The sequence below is a fragment of the Rhodamnia argentea genome, chromosome 6 (genome assembly GCF_020921035.1).
Source record: "Rhodamnia argentea isolate NSW1041297 chromosome 6, ASM2092103v1, whole genome shotgun sequence".
Lineage (NCBI taxonomy): Eukaryota > Viridiplantae > Streptophyta > Magnoliopsida > Myrtales > Myrtaceae > Rhodamnia > Rhodamnia argentea.
The window spans coordinates 1,077,273-1,096,816 of NC_063155.1; the positions used below are offsets into that span (position 1 = coordinate 1,077,273).

Genomic DNA, 19,544 nt, shown 5'->3' on the forward strand with positions numbered 1-19,544 from the left:
GTTAGTGGTGAATCTTTTTAAGTTACTAGAATACATGTGAATACTCTATGGAACACTCTATTCATGAAGAGTCAATATATTGAAATAGTCTCATAGAAAATTTTCATGTGAAGGGTCAAATCTCAGTTACTAAGTACTCAATTGATCATCACAAAGATAGTAAGTTTATAAAGAATATGACAGAACAAGAGTGAAGATTGTTCTTGGTTAATTTATTCTTTACATGGTAACAACAACCGTCTTTTCCATTTAAAGGACAGTTTACTGATGACCATAAGTGCTATCAAACAGTTAGCATTACTTGGTTTACTTTTTCATGGATTGGCAAAAGAAATGCAGCCAAGGATAATAACCTCTCCTAGGTGGAAACAGAGGTAACATCAAGGAAACTTCGAAGCAGTAGTAAGCTGTGGATGTTACTCTTTGCATTTTATTTGGCTGGTCTAAGAAACAATATGCTGAGAAGTAACCCGAACAAGAGAAAAACGAACATTTGCTTATCAGAATCTGAATTGCAGGTCCTCATTTTGCTCATTATACTGGCAATAATTCTTGCTCAATTCTTGACAAGTAGAACAAGTAACTACTGTGAGTTCCAAACAGCATAATGCACGCGACCAATGATTGCTACGAACTTCTCGTGGAGTTGCCCCACAACTTCTATTCCTTTGCTTTCTCTCTTGTGCAGGATGGGCTTTGTGGGAACACCAACAAGTCATAGACATGTGTTGATGCCGATGTATATATGTACTGAAGTCGGGTGATGCTTGCCAAGTTAACTATGCATTATTTTGTGGGAGGAGCAACTTCCACATCAAGGAGACCTCTGCTTCAATGGGATATGCCATCGCCAGCTTGCTAGCGTCCCCGGCTTGTTTGTTTACCTATTCATTCAGAATGACAAAGTAGGTCTAAATCTAGATAAATCACATACTCTTAGGTGGATCAAATTTATTACGAACATGACTTTTTTCCCAAGAACTTACCAAGGAGATGGAGCTCGAGAGGTACATTTGAAAACATTGGAATGGCAGGAGGCGTTTCACGTTTCTGTTGGGATGTTTTTGCAACCGATGAGCCGATTGCAGCAAGTATGTTGCCTTCTACCAGCGAGACCACTGGCTTATCACTAAACCGTTAGGGATTTTTTTTTTTCACGTGTGAAATATCAGGGCATTTTTGCTGCACAATCTAACAAAAATAGTTTAAGGAGTTAGATTGTGCACAAAAAATGCACTCTACCTTATTGCGGGCTCGTTAAACGTTCTCGACAACTTATGCCTTACCGAGCACTCTGTTTGTCCATCAAGCCTATTTAAAAGATTGAAAACAGTTAGTAACACGATGAACACTTACCGTTTTTCTCTCAAAGGATAGCCTAAGCTCTGCTACAAGTTCTTTAAAGCATTTTCATAAGCCAACATGGTTGACTGTATTATACACTAAAATATCCTCTCTATTGGTAACATGATTTTGCATGTGTGAGACTGAAAATAAAAAGCTTTTGACCACCAATTGTAATATAAAAAGACAGAAAACTTCCATTATATGAAAACTCGAACATCGGATCCTCATGTACAAAACTAAACTTGAATAAAAAGTTATGTAGCATTGACACGACACCGACGCGTAATTTCTTAAAAAAAAAATTTCGACACATTGTATATTAAAAATCTATTTTTATATATAGATGATAGATTATCATTTTTATGATTCCACAAATGAATAAATAAAAAGAGCCATAGAATAAATTTACACTAAAAACAAAGATCCACCATTTGTGAATATCAATGTTTCGAATTGAAAAATTCAACTACATTTCATTTCAATAATCCATAAAACTTGAAAAAAAAAAAAAAAAAACAAGCAATTTATTATCCACATTCCACCATTAAATTTAACATTTAACAGTAAATCGAAAACAAAAAACAAACCATATTTCACCATCAAATATAACAAAAAGTCATTCATCTACATTATTCACTCATTTCGACAAAAGAAGGGACTTTATATCCAGCTCATCAAGTGAAAGTCTCACAACTTCAAGCTCATCAAGTGAAATACTCGCAATTTTAAGTACCCCAATATCTTCAAACTTGTCAAATGCATTTCAACCAATATCTCATATCTTGATCCCACCTTCAATATATTGTAGATTTTCTTGATAGAAGACGAAAGTTACTATGAAAGAAAATCAAATCTTTTGCACATCTTGAGTCATCTTATTTCTTCTTGCCAAGTGCACGATGGAGTAAGTACTCCAATTCTTCTCGACATTTGATGAAGGAGGTTGTACAAGAAGTTTTAAGACTATGCTTTGAAGCATAGGTGCACATACAAAACTGTATAGACCCACCACACCTTCCATAAGACATCGATCTTGAGTAGGATCAAATTCTTGAAAACCCTCATTTTTGCATGCAAAATCTAAGTACTCCAAATTCATCTTGGGAGGCTCATTCTCCTTAAAGAAAGCATTTCCTAATGCATTTCTTTTTTTCTTGGCTGATCTCATAATTCTAATATGAAGAAACTTGAATAGGATCTCCATCGAGCCATTGATCACCATAGTACCTTATTTAACAAAATAAAATAAGTAAAACGAGTATTATATCATGTCAAAGAACCATATGGCCCCTGCATAACAAACACTCCTATTGAATGAACCATATGATAACGACCACAACAATAACCATATGGCCCCAAATGGCCCCCGCATACACTTCATACGATCGGAGAAAGAGTACAAACTACCAATCTTTTCCTTTTCTCCAGAACTTGCCAGTTTAATACTGTCTAAGTATCTTTGAAAATTGAAATATAGAATTTGATAAGATCACAAGAATGAATAATTCGGCTAAAAACCAATTTCTTATCACCAACATCCGAGCTCCTCTTAAAAATGTTGAGCAGCAGAACCATTCTGTCAAAGATCATTCAACCGGTCATGCAAAGACAAAATGACAATAAGACATATGCCAATAAACATCACACAAACTAGTGATTGATTAGAAAAAACTGAGAATATGAAAAAGAGCGACGCTAACGTCATTGATTTTATTTTTTTTACCAAAAAGAAAAAACGCATCGATTGTTTTACAATACAGAGAAGGGTACAAATACGCATAGAAGTCGAACCCAATGGAAACCGACTTACCAAAAGCTCTTACACACCCTCTAAAGGCAAGTAGTGGCCGTCAGAACTGAGAGACAAAGATGAGCCATTTAAAACGAGTTATGACAACCATCTAATGAATTTTACCTTGTGTACAAAGCTCTCCCCGACTTATTGGTTGTAAAAACATCTCCGACGGTTAAAAAAAGGGGGGGGGGTGTGTGGGGTTTTATCTTCATGGCTAGTTTAATGGTGCGACCTCCCTATGGAGTTGCGTTCCATTCTATATTTATGCCAAAGTAGAGCCTCGCTGTTGTTCCCAACACAGCGTCGTTTCAGTTCTTCCTGTGTCGATCGGTCTCTGGACATCATTATGGGCAAATAGGCTGAAGAAGTAGCTCAAGTCTATAGGGGATGGGACAAAACAAAACGAGGTCTCGCCAGCTTTGAAATGGGCCCTTGAGTCTTGCGTGTTCCAGAATGAGCAAAAGATTAGACTACTCAGAAGAAGATCAGCTTTTAGAAGCTATGGAATTGGATAGGTCTGTGTTTTGGCAGCCACCATTGATATCAACCCAAATAATTAAGGTCAACATAGTAATTTTTCAATTGAAAAATGAATAGTTGTCTGATTTTCTTGAGAAATTAAAAATCCCACGGAGGAGATTTGTTGCAAATCACACCAAGTGGGAATCCCCATTTCCTATATTTCGTTTGCAGCACGTTACTGTCCTGCACTAAATTATAAGTAAGAAATAACGTGTTGCTTTTTAAACTTATTTTTGTACTGGTGAAGCGTTTGTTATCTTTGTTAGTTCTAACTTCTAGTTAGTTTATTTTACTTTAGCTGCATTGAAAGGTATGCCTAGTGTAATGAAAATATATATATGCTTCGCATTTAGAAATTCATATCATTGTTCGTAATATTAAAAAGACTATAATCAGCTCCAGTCAAACATTATTTTTTTAAGAAAATTGTAATTGATCATTTTTGTTGCTTCTAAACAAAATCAGAGAAAAAATAAATTTAACCCGAATCTTATATATAATTTACAATTGAAAAGTACCACGGAGCAATAAGGACTAACACCGACACTTGGCTTCGACCCAAAAAAAAAAACATTAATACTTGGCAAATGTTGTTTATCGAAGATTATCTTAAGGGCTTACATGACAGCGATTCTGGTTCTTTGATTTTATTCCCTAGAACAAAAAAACGATGAGAATCATGTTTGGTAATGTAAATGATTCCAATTCCGATTCTGTTCCCGAAATAGTTTTGGAGCAAAAATAAGAAAAAAAAAGTTTGTTTTGAAAAAAGAATCAATTTTGAGAATCACAAAATATAATAAAGTCTCACATTTCTCACTTTTTCCTTTCAGTTCTCTCATCACTTGTCGCTTGACCTAAAACATAATGCAGTCTTATTTTCAAAGAAAAATATATAAGATAATAAAAATATAAAAATATAAAATTAGAAAAAAAATGCTTAAAAATCAGAGAAATTTCAAAAAATCCTTAAAAATAGAAAAAGCTTATATTAGGCTAGTTTGACCTCATTTTCATAAATTTGGGCATAGATTCCCTAGATTTCATATATTTTATTCTTTTTTAGAAAAATCATAAGCATGTTTAAAATTAAACCCGAACCACATTTCTCTAAGCCCTTAGGACTTCATATGTTTATGATGTAATTTATCAATGTAATGATTCCTTGATTGCGTACTTGATATTATTGATTGTGATTTGCTTAAGTTTAAGTATTTTAGATTTAGTCTAGTTTTAGAAATTTTGAAAAAAGACAAAAACAACCTGCGTAAATATTTAGCATTGGCTTACCTCATACGTTTAAAAATGAATTAAAAATTTGCATGAAACATGTTTAGAAAATACTCAACTTCGGTGTCGGAAGGGCGTCGGTGGAAACACCGATGTAACCAAGTCCCTAGACTCTATATTTCTTTGGTTGCGTAGAATCGAACGGTTTCTCTCAACCATTCGATAAGATTCTCGATCTACCTTCTTCAAAGATCGGTGGTAACTCCATTTGCATATATATATATATATATATATGCAACATGATTTATCTTGTTTTAATATTAAAATGACTCATTATGACAAGATAATTATATGCAACATGATTTATCTTGTTTTAATATTAAAATGACTCATTATGACAAGATAATTAGATCGAATAGTACAAATATTTATTATATGCAACAATAAATATGAATTAATCTTCAATTAATTCAAAATGTAGTATGAAATTTCACAAAGTAACTACGTAATTATTTGACTTAAATGATAAAAATTAGGAAGAGAAATTATTTTCGGAACAAACATTTTGTGTAGTTACCAAACGCGTTTTTGCTCTAGGAACAAAATTTTTGTGTAGTTATTAAACACGTTCTAATTATTTAAAACTCATCCAAGAAACATAATTATAAAAAATAATTCTTCTCAGAATCACTTTTCAAATTAGAATCGTTGCCAAAATCGGAGAAGTTGAAAAGGCATTCATCTCAACCGACCAACGGAAGAATAATTTGAGAGGCTGCCTTCTCTTTGAGTTTGCGAGAGAATGAAACCCGGAACACCATTCATTCTCTCCCTCTGTGCTGAACAAAATACACGACCGAACCCCATCAATACCAAATTCATTAAATATTTGACCAAAAGAATTATTAAATAAGAAAATCTGCCTTTTCATCTATTGAAGGTCCGTTATCATCATTTAGTGGTAGAGGCCAGAGCTTAAAAAGTTTCCTTTATAATTTATTACGTAGGTCAATAAACAGCACCACAAGTTGCGCAAATAACCGAATACTTTGTAACTAAAATAAAAACATAAAGTACTAACAACTCAATATCCACATACTATGACTTAGATCATTATCTAGGTAAATTTTGGAGCAATTCGTGAAATGTTAAAAAACAACGAAAAAAAATCGTGGGATTCGATTGGACAGGTCTTCTTTTTTAAAACATATTAACAAATTGCTGCCCCTTCTTTAATGTTGCGACAGCGAAAACAAAGTGGGAAGAGGAGAATCAACTTTAAAAGTACCATTTTCAAAATAGGGTGCAGAGAGTCATGTCCGTCCATCCGTCCGTCCAACCATCGAAGTCGTTTCGGGAACCTAAAGATTCATCCTAGCCGTTAGATATTTACCCAATAGAAGAATCTTCATGATGAAACGTCACACCATCTTTGCTCGTCCCAACTTGACGAAGATCTTTTAAAATCCACTCCTGTTAAGCAAAAAGCTGAACTGTAAAAGAGTACGCTGAAGCTGAATTGTGTTTTGTAAAGATTTGCTTTGTACGTTCGAACGAAAATCATTCTATTTTATAAATAATTTTTTATTTAAAAATAGTTTTTTATTTTTATTTTTGAATAAATTTTTTTTAAAAAATATGTTTGATAACGACATAAAATTTCTAATTTTGAAATAGAAATTTGATCGGTAGGTGGGCGGCGGCGGTGGCAGTGGCAATGGTGGTCGGCGGTAGCGGTGGAGGTCGCCGGCAACCGACGATGGCTGTGGCCGCTAGCGGTGGTGGTGGTGGTGGTGGAGGTCGCCGGCGGTGGCGGTGGTTGTGGCAAGAAGTTGCGGCCAGCGGTGGGTGGCGGGCGACAATGACCGGCGGGCGGACGGCGGCGATCGGCGATGAGGTGGGGGGCAAATTTTTATTTTTATTTTTCTGAAAAGTAGAAAATTTTTGTCTCTCATTTTTTTTTTCAAATTTATTTCTGAAATAAAAAAATAGAATTATGTTACCAAATAAATTTTTATTCTAATTCTATTTCAGAAATAAATGTAAAATAGAAATAAAGAAATTGAATGAATTTCATACACGCCCTTAGCGTAGAGTAGTGGGACGCAGATAGGAGTGAGTCGTGTCTGCTGGCGGCGATCTGATTGACTGACGAAGAACAGCATGTGTGATGAGGATGACCACAATGTCACCATAACTATATTTTAATATGATCATTAAAAAGCCAAAAAGGAAGATCAGAAACCTCTCAAACAAAGACTAACTTGATCCCACATTAGCATTTCGATCGGTTGCAGATGCTTTCCTTTCATTGTTGACTATTTGACTGTCCGTAAGTAAACTCATACCCTAGCAATTTCTCAGTTCATTTCATCGTTCAAGAGTTCCTTTCATTTATTGATTATTGGAGTATTCTTGGTGCTGTTCAAATTGATCTCTTGGTCTCCCTTAATATTTACTAAATTCTGTCATTACAATTGGCCACAAAGTCTTCATAACGAAAAAAAAAAAAAACATTTCCAAGATCCTAATCTATCACCTCAAAAATTCAACTATGCGTCCATAAATTTTGGTATTGTTTTGATCAATGTGTAAATTAACACAAATTTTTCCTTAAAAGAGGACGAAATTGGAATTTTGCACGATTCGATATTGGTAGTCACCGCTTCGTTTTTTGAGGTCTAGATAGGTGTCATGGATCGGCGCGTTTTTCTCATACATTATGCTCATATTGATAGTTACTTTTTATATAGGTAACATATCACGGATCCTCCACACCTTTACAACACTCGCTCTAGGACAAGACAAATGGCTGAGCAAGCTGAACTGTTGGCCTAGATGGAGCAAAGAATGAAGCAACAAATGGAGGAGCAAATGAAGGTGGTCAACGACCAGATGGCCCAAATGAGATTAATGATGGCCGAACTCATAACTAGTCAACGACAATCGCTGGCTGCCCCAGCAGCACCTACGTTTCAAGCCCGGACAAACTTTGATCCCCGGATAACGGCTCGGGGCGATGGGACCTATGACAGCATGCCTTCCCTTGAAGATGTTGTTTTGCCTAGAGTTACAAATGTCGCCCCACCTCCCGTGAATATTATCCCACACGGAGTTCGGGCCACCACTCAACCTTTTGGGTATACCGGTTTGCCCACATCTCGGATCATCACACCACCCCTGATGACCATCCCACAACCCGGTGCTACTGTCGGGATAATGAATGACGAAAGTGCCAAGCTTTTGGCCAAGGTGGACCAGAGGCTGCGAGAAGTCGAGGGGACTCAAAGCATCGCCCCAATCGACTTATCGGTATTTACCGGGGTCCAGGTGCCGGAAAAGTTTAAAATGCCAACCTTTGAGAAGTATGAGGGTACCTCTAATCCGATCCAGCACATTGAGATGTACCAGGGTTTGATGAATAAGTATGTCTCCAATGGTCCGCTTATGGTTCAAACATTTCAGGCTAGTCTGAAGGGTGCTGCCATGCAGTGGTATACCAACCACAAAATCAATCGCATGGATTCATGGGAGGATGCAGCAAATGCTTTCATTAAACATTTCAAATTCAATTTAGATGTCACGATCTCTCGTGAAGACCTTGAACGGACTAAGTTGAAAAAGGGGGAAACCTTGAAGGAGTACGCAACTCGATGGAGAAATATGGCGGGACGGATTATGCCCGAGCCACCGGAGCGAGACTTGATGAAGCTGTTTGTATCTAGCCTCCCGCAGGCAATTCGTTCGTGCATGCTGGTTACGGCGGTCCGAACATTTAGCGAGCTCATTTCTATGGGAGAAGAAATTGAATCTGGATTGAAGAAGGGATGGTACGGTGAAGCTACTGCTTTTGGGAAGCGATTTCTTGGGAAGAAGGATAAGGATCACTCCCCCGAAGTCAATATGACTTATGTCCAGAAGGTACCAGCTGAGGTCCAAAAGATGCACTTTGCTCCTCAACGGACACCGGGCTATATTCAGCATAATCGGAGGACGAATCGGCGCAAGAATCGAACGTTTACTCCACTTCCCGGTACACTTTCCCAAGTCTTGGCCGTCCTACGCAAGAAGGGTTTGTTGTCCTCTGAGCCCCAACGTCCCAATCCCGTGAAGTATCCTAGGTATGATCCTACAAAGAAGTGCGACTATCATTCCAACAAACGGGGCCATTCGGTCGATGATTGTCTCGAGCACCGCATCCGGGATCTACTTGAGACCGGGGCATTTGCATTTCAACCAACTAGTAAGCCCAAAGTGCAGAGCAATCCGCTACCGGATCATTCAAGCGATATTTGAAGAATCATCAATGGAAATGGCCGTTGGTCAAGAGCAACCATTCTTGAGTCATTTCCCCTGTGAGGGAATCTTTGCTACTTTCTAGAATTTTCCTTTTTATTCCATGTTGCACTTTAGGATTTCTATTGCAATGAAATGTAATTTGATTGATTTACTATCAATAAAATTACAAATGTTTTTCATAAATTTTGGAATTTCATCGAAGTATGCCAAACCAACCCGATGACGATAACCAACGATTGAAAATTTATCATTTATGGTAATTAACGAGGGTTGGGCTTCTGAAGAATTCTCGTCCCGAGGTTTTGAAAAGAAAAATTTTGAATTTTTTTTTTCATAAATGGTTGGCATGCGGTTTAACTCTGTTTGTCTTATTAATCTATTTACTACGTATATCAAAATTAATCCAGGGGTATGTTGACACCTGATTTTTAATCATCTTTTTTTCGATTTATTTTTGAAAATTCATAAAAAATTCACAAAAAATTAGAAAATTGTAAAATCAACTTTGGTAGCCTTGGCCAAGCTCAAGGAACCATTTTTGAACAAAAAATAATTTTTCATATTTTTCGCATTTTTTGATATTTTTCAGAAAATAGGAAAATACCCAAAAAATCCAGAAAAATACCATTCGAGGTCACAAAAATACAGAAAAATAGTCAGTATTTTTATTTTAATTTTCTTTTCATTTTGACCTCTTAAAGTTTGAAAATTTCATTTCGGATCTGTGTGTTCCCTTACAAATGCACCCCACAAATTAGACATAAAAATACCATTTGGGGTCATTTTATTTTTCTTTCTTCACTATTGAGGGTTGTGACATGGTTCTCTAGCATACATTTCACATTTTGATCCAATTGCATGTTGATTTGCTCAATTTTGGCATTAGGGACTTAATTGCACAAAAATTTCTTTCATTTTAGTCCCTAGAAGGCCAAATTCAAAATTAAATCTCACTAAGAGGCACCCATGGAATCCTATGACCCCTATCCTATAGTTTTTGACCTTCTGAATCTAATGGTAGGCTCAATTGAGGTTAATTCCTTCATTAAGGACTCCAATTTTGTAAAAATCGATTTCGGATCCTACCCAACATTTGGGGTTTTCTCTCAATTTCAAAGAAATTTTTCATGAAAATCGCCTTTGCAGAGGGAATCCATGTTGGGAAAATGATTTGTGGCATCAATTTCGTGAAAAAATGTCAATTGCTGCTTCGATTTGACCCTTCTTTGCACGAACCGGGTCCGTCGGGTCGGGCGGATCCGACCCGGAGACCGTGCATCGTTCATCATCTCCCTCAAGCTCCACGGGCGCAAGTTAGAGAGCAGATGGCCGTTTTTCTTGAACGGCTTTTCTTGAACAAAAATTCGAGAAGAATCTAGAAGGATCGACGGTTAGAGCGAGCACGGGGGGATTGACAAAAGAGGGAGTGTTCGCAAACAGAAAAAAGGGGAAAGATTGGGGACGAGAAAAAAGGGGAGAGAAGTTTGAGAGGGGGAATTTTTTTCGCCATGGGAGTTCTGTAACTCTAGAGTGGTGAGCTCCGAACCTCTGCGATCTAGACGACGCCGGGCCGCATCATTGCGTTGATTGACTTCACCTTGATACGAGGAAGACGTCAAGCACAGGCAACTCTTCTTCGGTCATTGAAACAGGTGAGCGAGTTCACCATTTCCAGATTGAATCCCTCGCAACTTAGACCTAATCTATCACTGTTCTCATGAGTACTTGAGTTAGAAATACTCGTACGCTCCTCCTAATCTCTGCTCGTGGTTTTATTTGTGATTTTTGTGCATGAAATCCCCTTGCGTCAACCTCATAACCCCGCCATCTACCCGAGCTCGCGAACTTGCTCGCTTCGAAATCGAAGCCAATCGACCTTCGGGTAAGTATCTTACACTTCATAGGATGATGTTAGATGGAGTAGTTTAAAGTTCCAACACAGTAAATCGTGTTTAGTTGATTTGCTTGAAGTTCGCCGGACATGGACATCCGGTCGCCTTTGATTCACACGGTTTTAGAATAAATATGGGCGCCGACTCGATATATGTTGTTTCGGAGGTCATGAAGAGTCGATTGAGAGGAGAATCGCGAAGTTTGGAGGTGGTTTAGGCGTCGGAATCAAATTCCGGCGAGGCACCGGCGAGGTTCGCCGGCGCCGATCATCTTCTCCGGCGAATACGTTGACCGGTCAACGAAAGTTGACTCGGTCAACGTCCAGGTGTCGCAGACGAGGGCGGCCACGTGGCTGCCACGTCGGCAAGTTCGTCATAACCGAGAATAAAAATGATCCGACGGCCTAAGATAGGCCACGTGTCGGCATCCCTTTTTTTTTTTTTTTTTGAAAAAATAAAAATCATTTTTCAAATATATTCTATTTTTCGAAAAAAATATATATTTTGTGATCGCGTGGCCAAGGTTTGGCCACGCGTCACCATTCTGATCGTTGGATCAAATTTTCGAAAATTCAAATAATAAATAAAAAAATCATTTTCGGAAATAAAAAAAAAATACTTAGATCGAACGGTCACCGTTGATCACACTATTCAATCTTGACCGTTAATCTAGGTAATCAAGTTGAACGGCGAGGATTAAGTCTCCTTTCAATCTAAGCCGTTGTTTCCGGTCGTGTGATCCATTTGTCGACGTCGCGCCACGTGGCGAAATCACGAGCGTCGACTTTCTTTCGAGCGGGAATTTTCGAAATCTTGGGCGCCAACTTTCGGGACGACGTCGTTTTGGCGGAGGCTGGTCCGGACGTGGGGTCCGGACCGGACGGACCGGTCCGTGGACCGGGTTGACTCGGTCCGTTGACCAGGTTGACCCGGTCCGAAAAAAAAAAAAAAATCGAAAAATCATTAGAAAATCCAAAAAATTAGGAAAAATTGTAGAAAATTCCCAAAAATTCCAAAAAATTCTCAAAAATTGAGGAGTGGCCACAATCAACTGACCAATCCTATTTTTGAGTTTTCTCCTCTCGATCTTTCCAAAAATGACAATTTTACCCTTTAGGGGTAATTTGTCTCCAAAAATTCCTGTGGACTTCCAAAAAATGTTGGAAATTAGGAAATGGGTCGGTTTAGGTGGCCAATCCTACTTTCAACTTTCCTCACTCCAAATTTTGTCTGAAATGATGATTTTGCCCTTTTTTGGCAAATCATCCCCCAAATTTTCTCAAAATTACGATTTTGCCCCTCATGGGCGAATCACTACCAAATCATTCTTGATCTTCTCCTATGCTTTGAATACCCCCTTTCTCTAAGCCAATAGGGCTATACTAAGAATGCCACGTTGATTTGATGCGATTTATCCGCACGTTATGGATTCCTTGATTTGCGCATTTACTTTAATTGATTGTGATTGGTAGGATAATCACTCCCATCCGCATGAACTCCTAGATTTAGGATTCGTATCTCACTCATCTGCATGAAATCCGAGATTAGAAAATTCAATCAACTTAGGTACCGAAAGGGCGTCAACTCTGATAGTTGGTGTAAATAAGTCCTCGATCCCATTTCTCTGGTTCCCGCAGAATCGAATAGAAACTCCCGGCTATTCGATAGGGTTTCCAATCGTACCTTCCACGAAACGATTGGTGGTGACTCCGAGGCATGCACACGTAGCACATGCCACTAGACCACACCGAAGGTCGACTACGATTTTTATCCTCCGTTGCGATTTGGGTAATGGGCCTTGGGAGAGGCCCGCGTCCGAAGGTCCACACGCAACCGGGCCGGAAGGGCGATTCATTAGCTCTGCTCTCATCCGATTGAGAGGAGGGTCGCGACAGATCGGCGACTCCACTGGGGACCGGTTACGAAACCATTAGAGGACTTGAGCCGATTAAAAAGTTGATTGATTTTTCTAACGTGTTTTATGCGGATGCTCTTGAAGGTGAGGTACGTACGCTAACCCATGTGTTAGATGTTTTTTCGGATGGGAGAAATAAGGGGTGGAGTGATTGTTGACATTGTTTCCTGCAGGTCGGTGTAAGGAATGTATGTTTGTGGATGTGATTATAGAAACGATGTTTTGATATAAACTGTTGTGCATGAAATTGCATTTTGGCGATCACGACACGTTGCACACACCGGCGGTCAAACCCCGACCGCAACCACCCGTAGGTTACCTTAGATAGGGAAAGGGTGCGAAAGGATCTTGTGTTCGATGGCACTTGAGACTTTCGTATTTGTTCCCGCTCATGATCTTGATTGGCAAGTTCCAACCCTCTTGGGTAGGTACCCTCGAGGGCGAATTTGTCATATTTGGATCGTGGGAGCTTTTAGCCATAGGTTCCATACTCGATTTGCTGATTTTTAGAGTATACCCCTCACTTGTTTCATGTGCATGTCTGTGGATGGTTGGTATACCTAAAACCAAAAATGTGCGAGGAAAATCATGCCTTCCCTTTCGTATCGGTTGGTAAGGCATTTTATTTTATGATGTATTTCTTTATGCTGTTTCATCATAATTTGTTCATATATTGCATATCATTCGCATTCATGAGCACGACATATGCTTATAAATCGTCCTAGTGATTAAGAAAAATAACAATGGTAGATTAGGATGCCGCTGTTTCTCCGAAGTTCTACCGAGCTGGAGCCATTCATCCATCGGAGGAAGGTCGTGTGGCCCAAACCCAATACAGGCCTGCACTTCACCAGGTTCGTGCATGGACGTGAACCGATGGGGAAGAAGTTAGGATATGCCGAAGATTGCCACACCGAGTACTATGTGATGAACTTGCAATTCAAGCGAAAAATGGATAGTCGTCATGAGGAATTTATGGAGTTACGAAGACAGCGCCGCAACCAATTGGCTAGAGAAGCGTATGCTCGTCGAAAGGCTGAACGTCGGACCAAAGTGAACCGACCCATGCTGGCTCCGTGGGAGAAGGGGAAACGTCCCGCTATCAAAACCAAGCCAAAGCATATCGTGCTCAAGAAGCCTAAACTCAAAATGGCTGAGGAGTCCCCCGAAGCGACAATGACATGGACGAAAGAATGACTAGAGAAACTACGCCACCATGGAGAATTCACCGAGGGAGGAAAGACCATCATCGACGCCTTTACAAGAGAAGACTCGGAGGAAGAATCCCTAGAGGAAAAGAATCTCAAGGAAGAACCAATTAAAGAAGAGGTGCTGATCGAAGACCCCTATCCGGAAGAGGAGCTTAGTGAGGGGTCGCTCGAGGAAGAACCCCCGATGGACTACTCATCCGAGGAGGTCCCAAGCGAAGAATCCGCCCAAGACAACGAAGATTACCCCGAAGAGGAATCGGATAAGGACAAGTAGAACATGGTGATCTCGAGGATTTCGAAGCTTTTGTTTCACATTCCATTGATCTTTTACCATTTTTATGTTTTAGTCTACATGTATAGGATTCCCTTTTCATGGGATTTCCTCTTATCTCTACTACTTTTCTCTCGCTAGATATCCATGTATTAGGAATCTACTTTAGTATATTTTCCCTATTTTGTTCGATTTGTTGTTTTGATCAATGGAATGTGACTTTGTAATTTCTCCTAATCACTGAGACGATCGGGATCAATTGCATAATTCGCTTATTTGAAATTTAAATTAGATCTCATATTGGGTCTTTAGCCTATATGAGATGATCTAATTTCTATTTCACTAATCGAAATATGTAATTAGATCGCATCATGCATGTTTCATGACATTGGCATCCATGCATTTTAAAGTAATCCAAGGCAATTGATTTTTCAACATCATTTGAATATTCTAGACTTGATGGGGAAGAATGATATCCAAGTATTCAAGATCCCTTGAGATGAGCTCCTAGCTTGGTGGGATAGTATGGGTGAAGCCAATCGGACGTACGCCAAGACACGACGGGTATATCTGCTGGACTTGATGAAGATCGAGTGTCCTCTCGCTTTCATCCAAGCCATGGCGCAATTTTGGGATCCGATCACCGCCACATTCAACATGGAAGGACTTGAGCTCTCTCCTACCCGGGAGGAGTATAGTGCCGCCATCGGAGTAGAATTCACACCTCGCCTTGTCCAACCCCCGATAGGATATGAACTCCTTAGTTCCTTAGCTGAATTCCTAGATACTAACCTTTCTGAGGTAACCCCGAATGCCAAGAGTAATTGTGGGCGTGTTTCCCTTGCTTTTCTCATAAATAGGTTCTCAAACCTTCCTGCAGATAAGGGGACTAAGTCGGGTAGGGTCTTTATCTTAGCCTTCTTTAGCTTCGTATTATTTCCTATTTCCACCACCACTTTTGATCCAATTATGGCTGTGGTAGTTAGACAGGTCTGTTGTGGGTGGGATTACTCCAACTTGATTTTAGCAGAAACCTTCATGTCCCTAAACCGTTTCCAGGCTAGGAATAAGGGAATCTTTAGGGCTTCTAGTGGATTCCTATTTATGTGGTTCACTTCTCATATCAAACAATTCAACCTTCGTATGGGTTTCATTGAGATTAGTCCTCACACCAACCCCTTTAAAACCTTTGTTCAAACTCATCCTCGAGTCCCTAACCTCAACTTTAAGGATTGGAGAGAATTTCTTAGAACCTTAAAACCGGAACAACTCCGATGGCGGCTTAAATGGCCAAGGATATATAAGGCTCGACTCACTTGTAGTGATGGAGATCTAGTTCCTTTCTTGGGCTTTACCGGAGCTACCGCATATTATCCGATGAGGGTCATCGGGCGGTTTGGAGCTTTACGGAAGATGCCGACACCGCCCGCACCGTGAGTCTTCTCTTTTGACATGCCGAAGGAGGTTCTCAAAGGCAAAGATAAAGAGCCGTTCGAGGCCAAAGTTGAGTACATTAAGGATTCCCTGAAGAAATCCTGCATCGGGGATATAGAGTGGCCGGAAGATATGACTAACGAGATGAACCTTCACGGGGCATCACTCGAGTACATCTGCCATTTCAAGACCGTCAGACGTAGCTTTGTCGAGCCATACGTACCGGAGTACATCGTTCCTCATATGCCCGGAGTGGAGCCCTATATACCCGAAGATATGAGATCGCCGATTTATTATGAAGATGGGGAGTCTCGGATGGGGGAACTTGACCTCTCTTGGGATATTCGGGATACCCTAGATCCCAAACGTCTCAGACTTGGATAGAATCACTCCATCAAGTTTAGGATATCGAGACATTATGTCATTTTAACTTTCAAACACTCTTTGAGAATTTTGGTTGTAATGAACTCGGTTGATTTTCCTATATACACATATTGAGAGGTTACTTTTCATGATGCATTAAAACTATTGCCATGGATTACGCTTCTTTTAATTACATGATTTCTCTCGGAGAATGAGGAAAAGAGCTACTTATATGAGAATATGGCTCATGAAGTTGTCCTTTCTCTCATTAATCGAAAGAAAACATGCAATTAAAAGGATTCGATACTTTGTTATTGCTTCCTTTCAGTATTCTTACTTTATTTTCATTCTTCAAAACAGGTGATTTTAATCACGGAACAACCAAGAGATTGTATTAGAACTCGTCCGAGAACCGGAATGGAGCGGGAAGAACCGAGCCCGAGGGTCGGTGTGCTTGAGACACAAGTAAACTCGCTGGTGACAATGATAACGAAATGAAAGCTTTCTTTGGAAGCTTCTCATGCAAGACAGCCGGCGATACCGGATCCGAACAATCCCGCTCATCCTTCATCGTCTAACGCTACTAATAAGGGGCAACCTGGAGACACTCATCAGATTCCCGAGGTTGCTCAAGCTCCTCAGGTTAATCCGCAACCTAAAGCGTCGCTCGTAGTTATCAATTTGGAGAAGGAGGAAAAAGGAAAATCCGCGGTTAAAACGGAAGAGGGGGCTAAAAGGTTGGCCAAGATCGAAGAGTGTCCGAGCAATCAAGGCTATGAGTTAGCCAGATTTGATAAGATCTCTCCTTTTGCGAAAATTGAGGTGCCGCCGGATTACAAGGAACCGGAATTTGTCGGGAAGTACAACGGGACAGGCTGTCCCCGTGCTCATTTGAAGTATTATCTGCGCAAGATGGCGCATTACTCGGACTACATCCCTCTCCTCATGAACACGTTCCGGGAAAGTTTGGCGGGCGCCGCTTTGGCCTGGTTCATCGAGTTAGACTTAGAAGATTATGATGGCTGGGAGGATTTAGCTGAAGATTTCCCGCATCGGTACAAATTTAACACCGCCACCGCCCCTACTCGAGAAGACTTGCTTAGAACCGTGAAAGGAAAGAACGAGCAGATCCGCACGTATGCCCAAAGGTGGCGAGCTTTGGCAACACAAGTTAAGCCGTCTATTCCGGAAGACGAGTTGGTCGACTTGTTTCTAAAGGCACTCCCCTATGAGTACTTTGACAAGTTAAACACGTCGGGTTGTCGGACGTTCGTCCATCCGATAAAGGTTGCGGAAAGGCTGGAATGGGCCATGAGAGAAAGAAAAGCCCCAGAAGCACCAGCAAGACGCCAGTGCGCTTTGAGAAAAGAAGGTGGGGCGGGAGTTGACATTGCCTTTGTACCAAATCCACCAAAGCCCAAACGGTTCTCGAACCCCAACCCGACCCAGGGGGGATCGTCATGGTCGACACAAAAGGTGCAAGAACCGAGGAAGAAGCCACCTCCTAAGCGGTTCACGCCCCTTCCTAGATCATTATCCAAGTTGCTTCCGATGCTGTTGGAGGAGCGTTTAGTTGCGAAGGAATCGCCAAGGCCGAACCCGATGAAATATCCTGGATATGATGAAAGCCGATCGTGTGTCTATCATATGGGGGAGAGAGGACACAATGTCGACAACTGCTATATCCTAAAACTCAAGGTGCAAGCCCTTATTGACAACCACCTGGTGGAGTTTGACAAGACGGCACCTAATGTACAGCAGAATCCACTCCCCGATCACCGGGTGGTAGGGATGATTTTTTACGAAGAAGAAGAGAATCACCTAGAGCTCAAGGTGAACATGAGCAAATTGCGCGACATTTTGGCAATTGCTTCGTCTTACCCAAATGAAGGGGAAATGTCGATTGAACGAAAAATGTTGTGTATCTCCAAGTTGATGAGCCCGGGGATAGTTGCAGATGTCGCCGACGAGACCTTTGAAGGAGTGCTTGCTTCTGTGAGTTTAGATTGGGATCGGTTTGTGATCGAAACCGAGCAAGGCGATTCCTGGAAGGTTCCTCATGAGAGTTTGATGGGGGATCTAGAGCCGATCACGAATCCCGAGACCGAAGTGGGTAGAGATGACCTGAAGGCTGAAAAGACGCGTTTGGGCGATCAAAGATTCGCATTGGAGGCGCAAGAAAAGGGTGAAATTGTGGATAATTTGGGCGAAGATTCGGGGAAGTACAATTTCAAAGTTAAATACTCTGCTCCTCCTAGCTTTTTCATAAAGGCTGAGGATATTGTACCGGATGGATGGGGAGGTATGGATGAAGTTATCGAGTCGGACGTAGTTGATGATGCTGTCAAAGTCGTACCGCATCCGAAAGATTCAGGGGCAATGAATAATACCGAGGTTATGGAGTTGTTGTCTCGCATGATGGAATACGAGGCTGATTTCTCTCATGAATTAAAAAATTTTGCTCAACAAGCGGTAGTGTTGGATCGATCGCAGACAACGTATGAGATGCATGCTGTACAACCCCAAAGTCAGAGTCGTAAAGTGAGCTTGAGGATGATGAGATTGATTTGCCGGTTTAGGAACTTGATCGTGTTGTTGACGGAAACGAAAGAACTTTTAAGCTCTTTGGCTTCAGCTAGAATCACCCCCGCTGCTGATCAAGCTATCGGATCATTTGCTTCACGGAAACTCGCTCGTCTCGAAGCAATTTTTACTAAGGCTGATTTGACCCATGAGGAGGATGAAGAATTGGGGTTGGATGCGTGTAGAGAGAAAACGTGAAATTCGCGAGTTTATATTCCTATGGTTGAAGAAGAGTTGGGGGGATATTGTCCGGAACCCCTCTCGCATGAAGTTTTTGAGCAAAACCCTCCATCGACTTTCTATTCTTTCGCTCATTTGGTGCGAGTGGGCGAAGAGGTTGAAAGGAGCTTATTGACTGAAAAATTTCAAAGTGCGAAAGCTGAATCCTCAAGCAAGAGAGATAGTGAGATTGCCTTAGATCAAGGAATCTCGTCGACCGTCCGTAAGCACGATGTATTTTACCCGGAGCTTGAGTGCGGATATAATTCGGAAGATCTAGATGATCTGATTGGGATGATTGGGACTGTAGATCCCATTGTGATTAGACTGGATAAAGTTGATGGCTGCGACAGTAAAGACGAGCGTCCGGTCAAGCCGGTAGTGATTTGCTTTTTCGATGATGAGACAGATAATGAACCGGAGGTTAAACTGGAAAAAGCGACGCCAGTGGTGATTAAAGTTC

General features: G+C 40.6%; 1 protein-coding gene across 2 annotated transcripts in view; it reads left to right on the forward strand.

The window, feature by feature from the left end:
* Positions 1 to 19,544, forward strand: part of LOC115726796 (squalene synthase-like) — a 117,685-nt gene that overhangs the window by 58,065 nt on the left and 40,076 nt on the right. Inside the window, exon 14 of one of the 2 annotated variants that reach the window (XM_030656840.2) lies at positions 689 to 708. The exons of the other annotated variant lie outside the window; for it this stretch is intronic. Within the exon in view, the coding sequence (XP_030512700.1) occupies positions 689 to 690 (2 nt within the window). The 3' untranslated portion in view covers positions 691 to 708. Of the gene's footprint in view, positions 1 to 688; positions 709 to 19,544 lie in introns of those variants that run through there. 2 annotated transcript variants of the gene reach the window in all.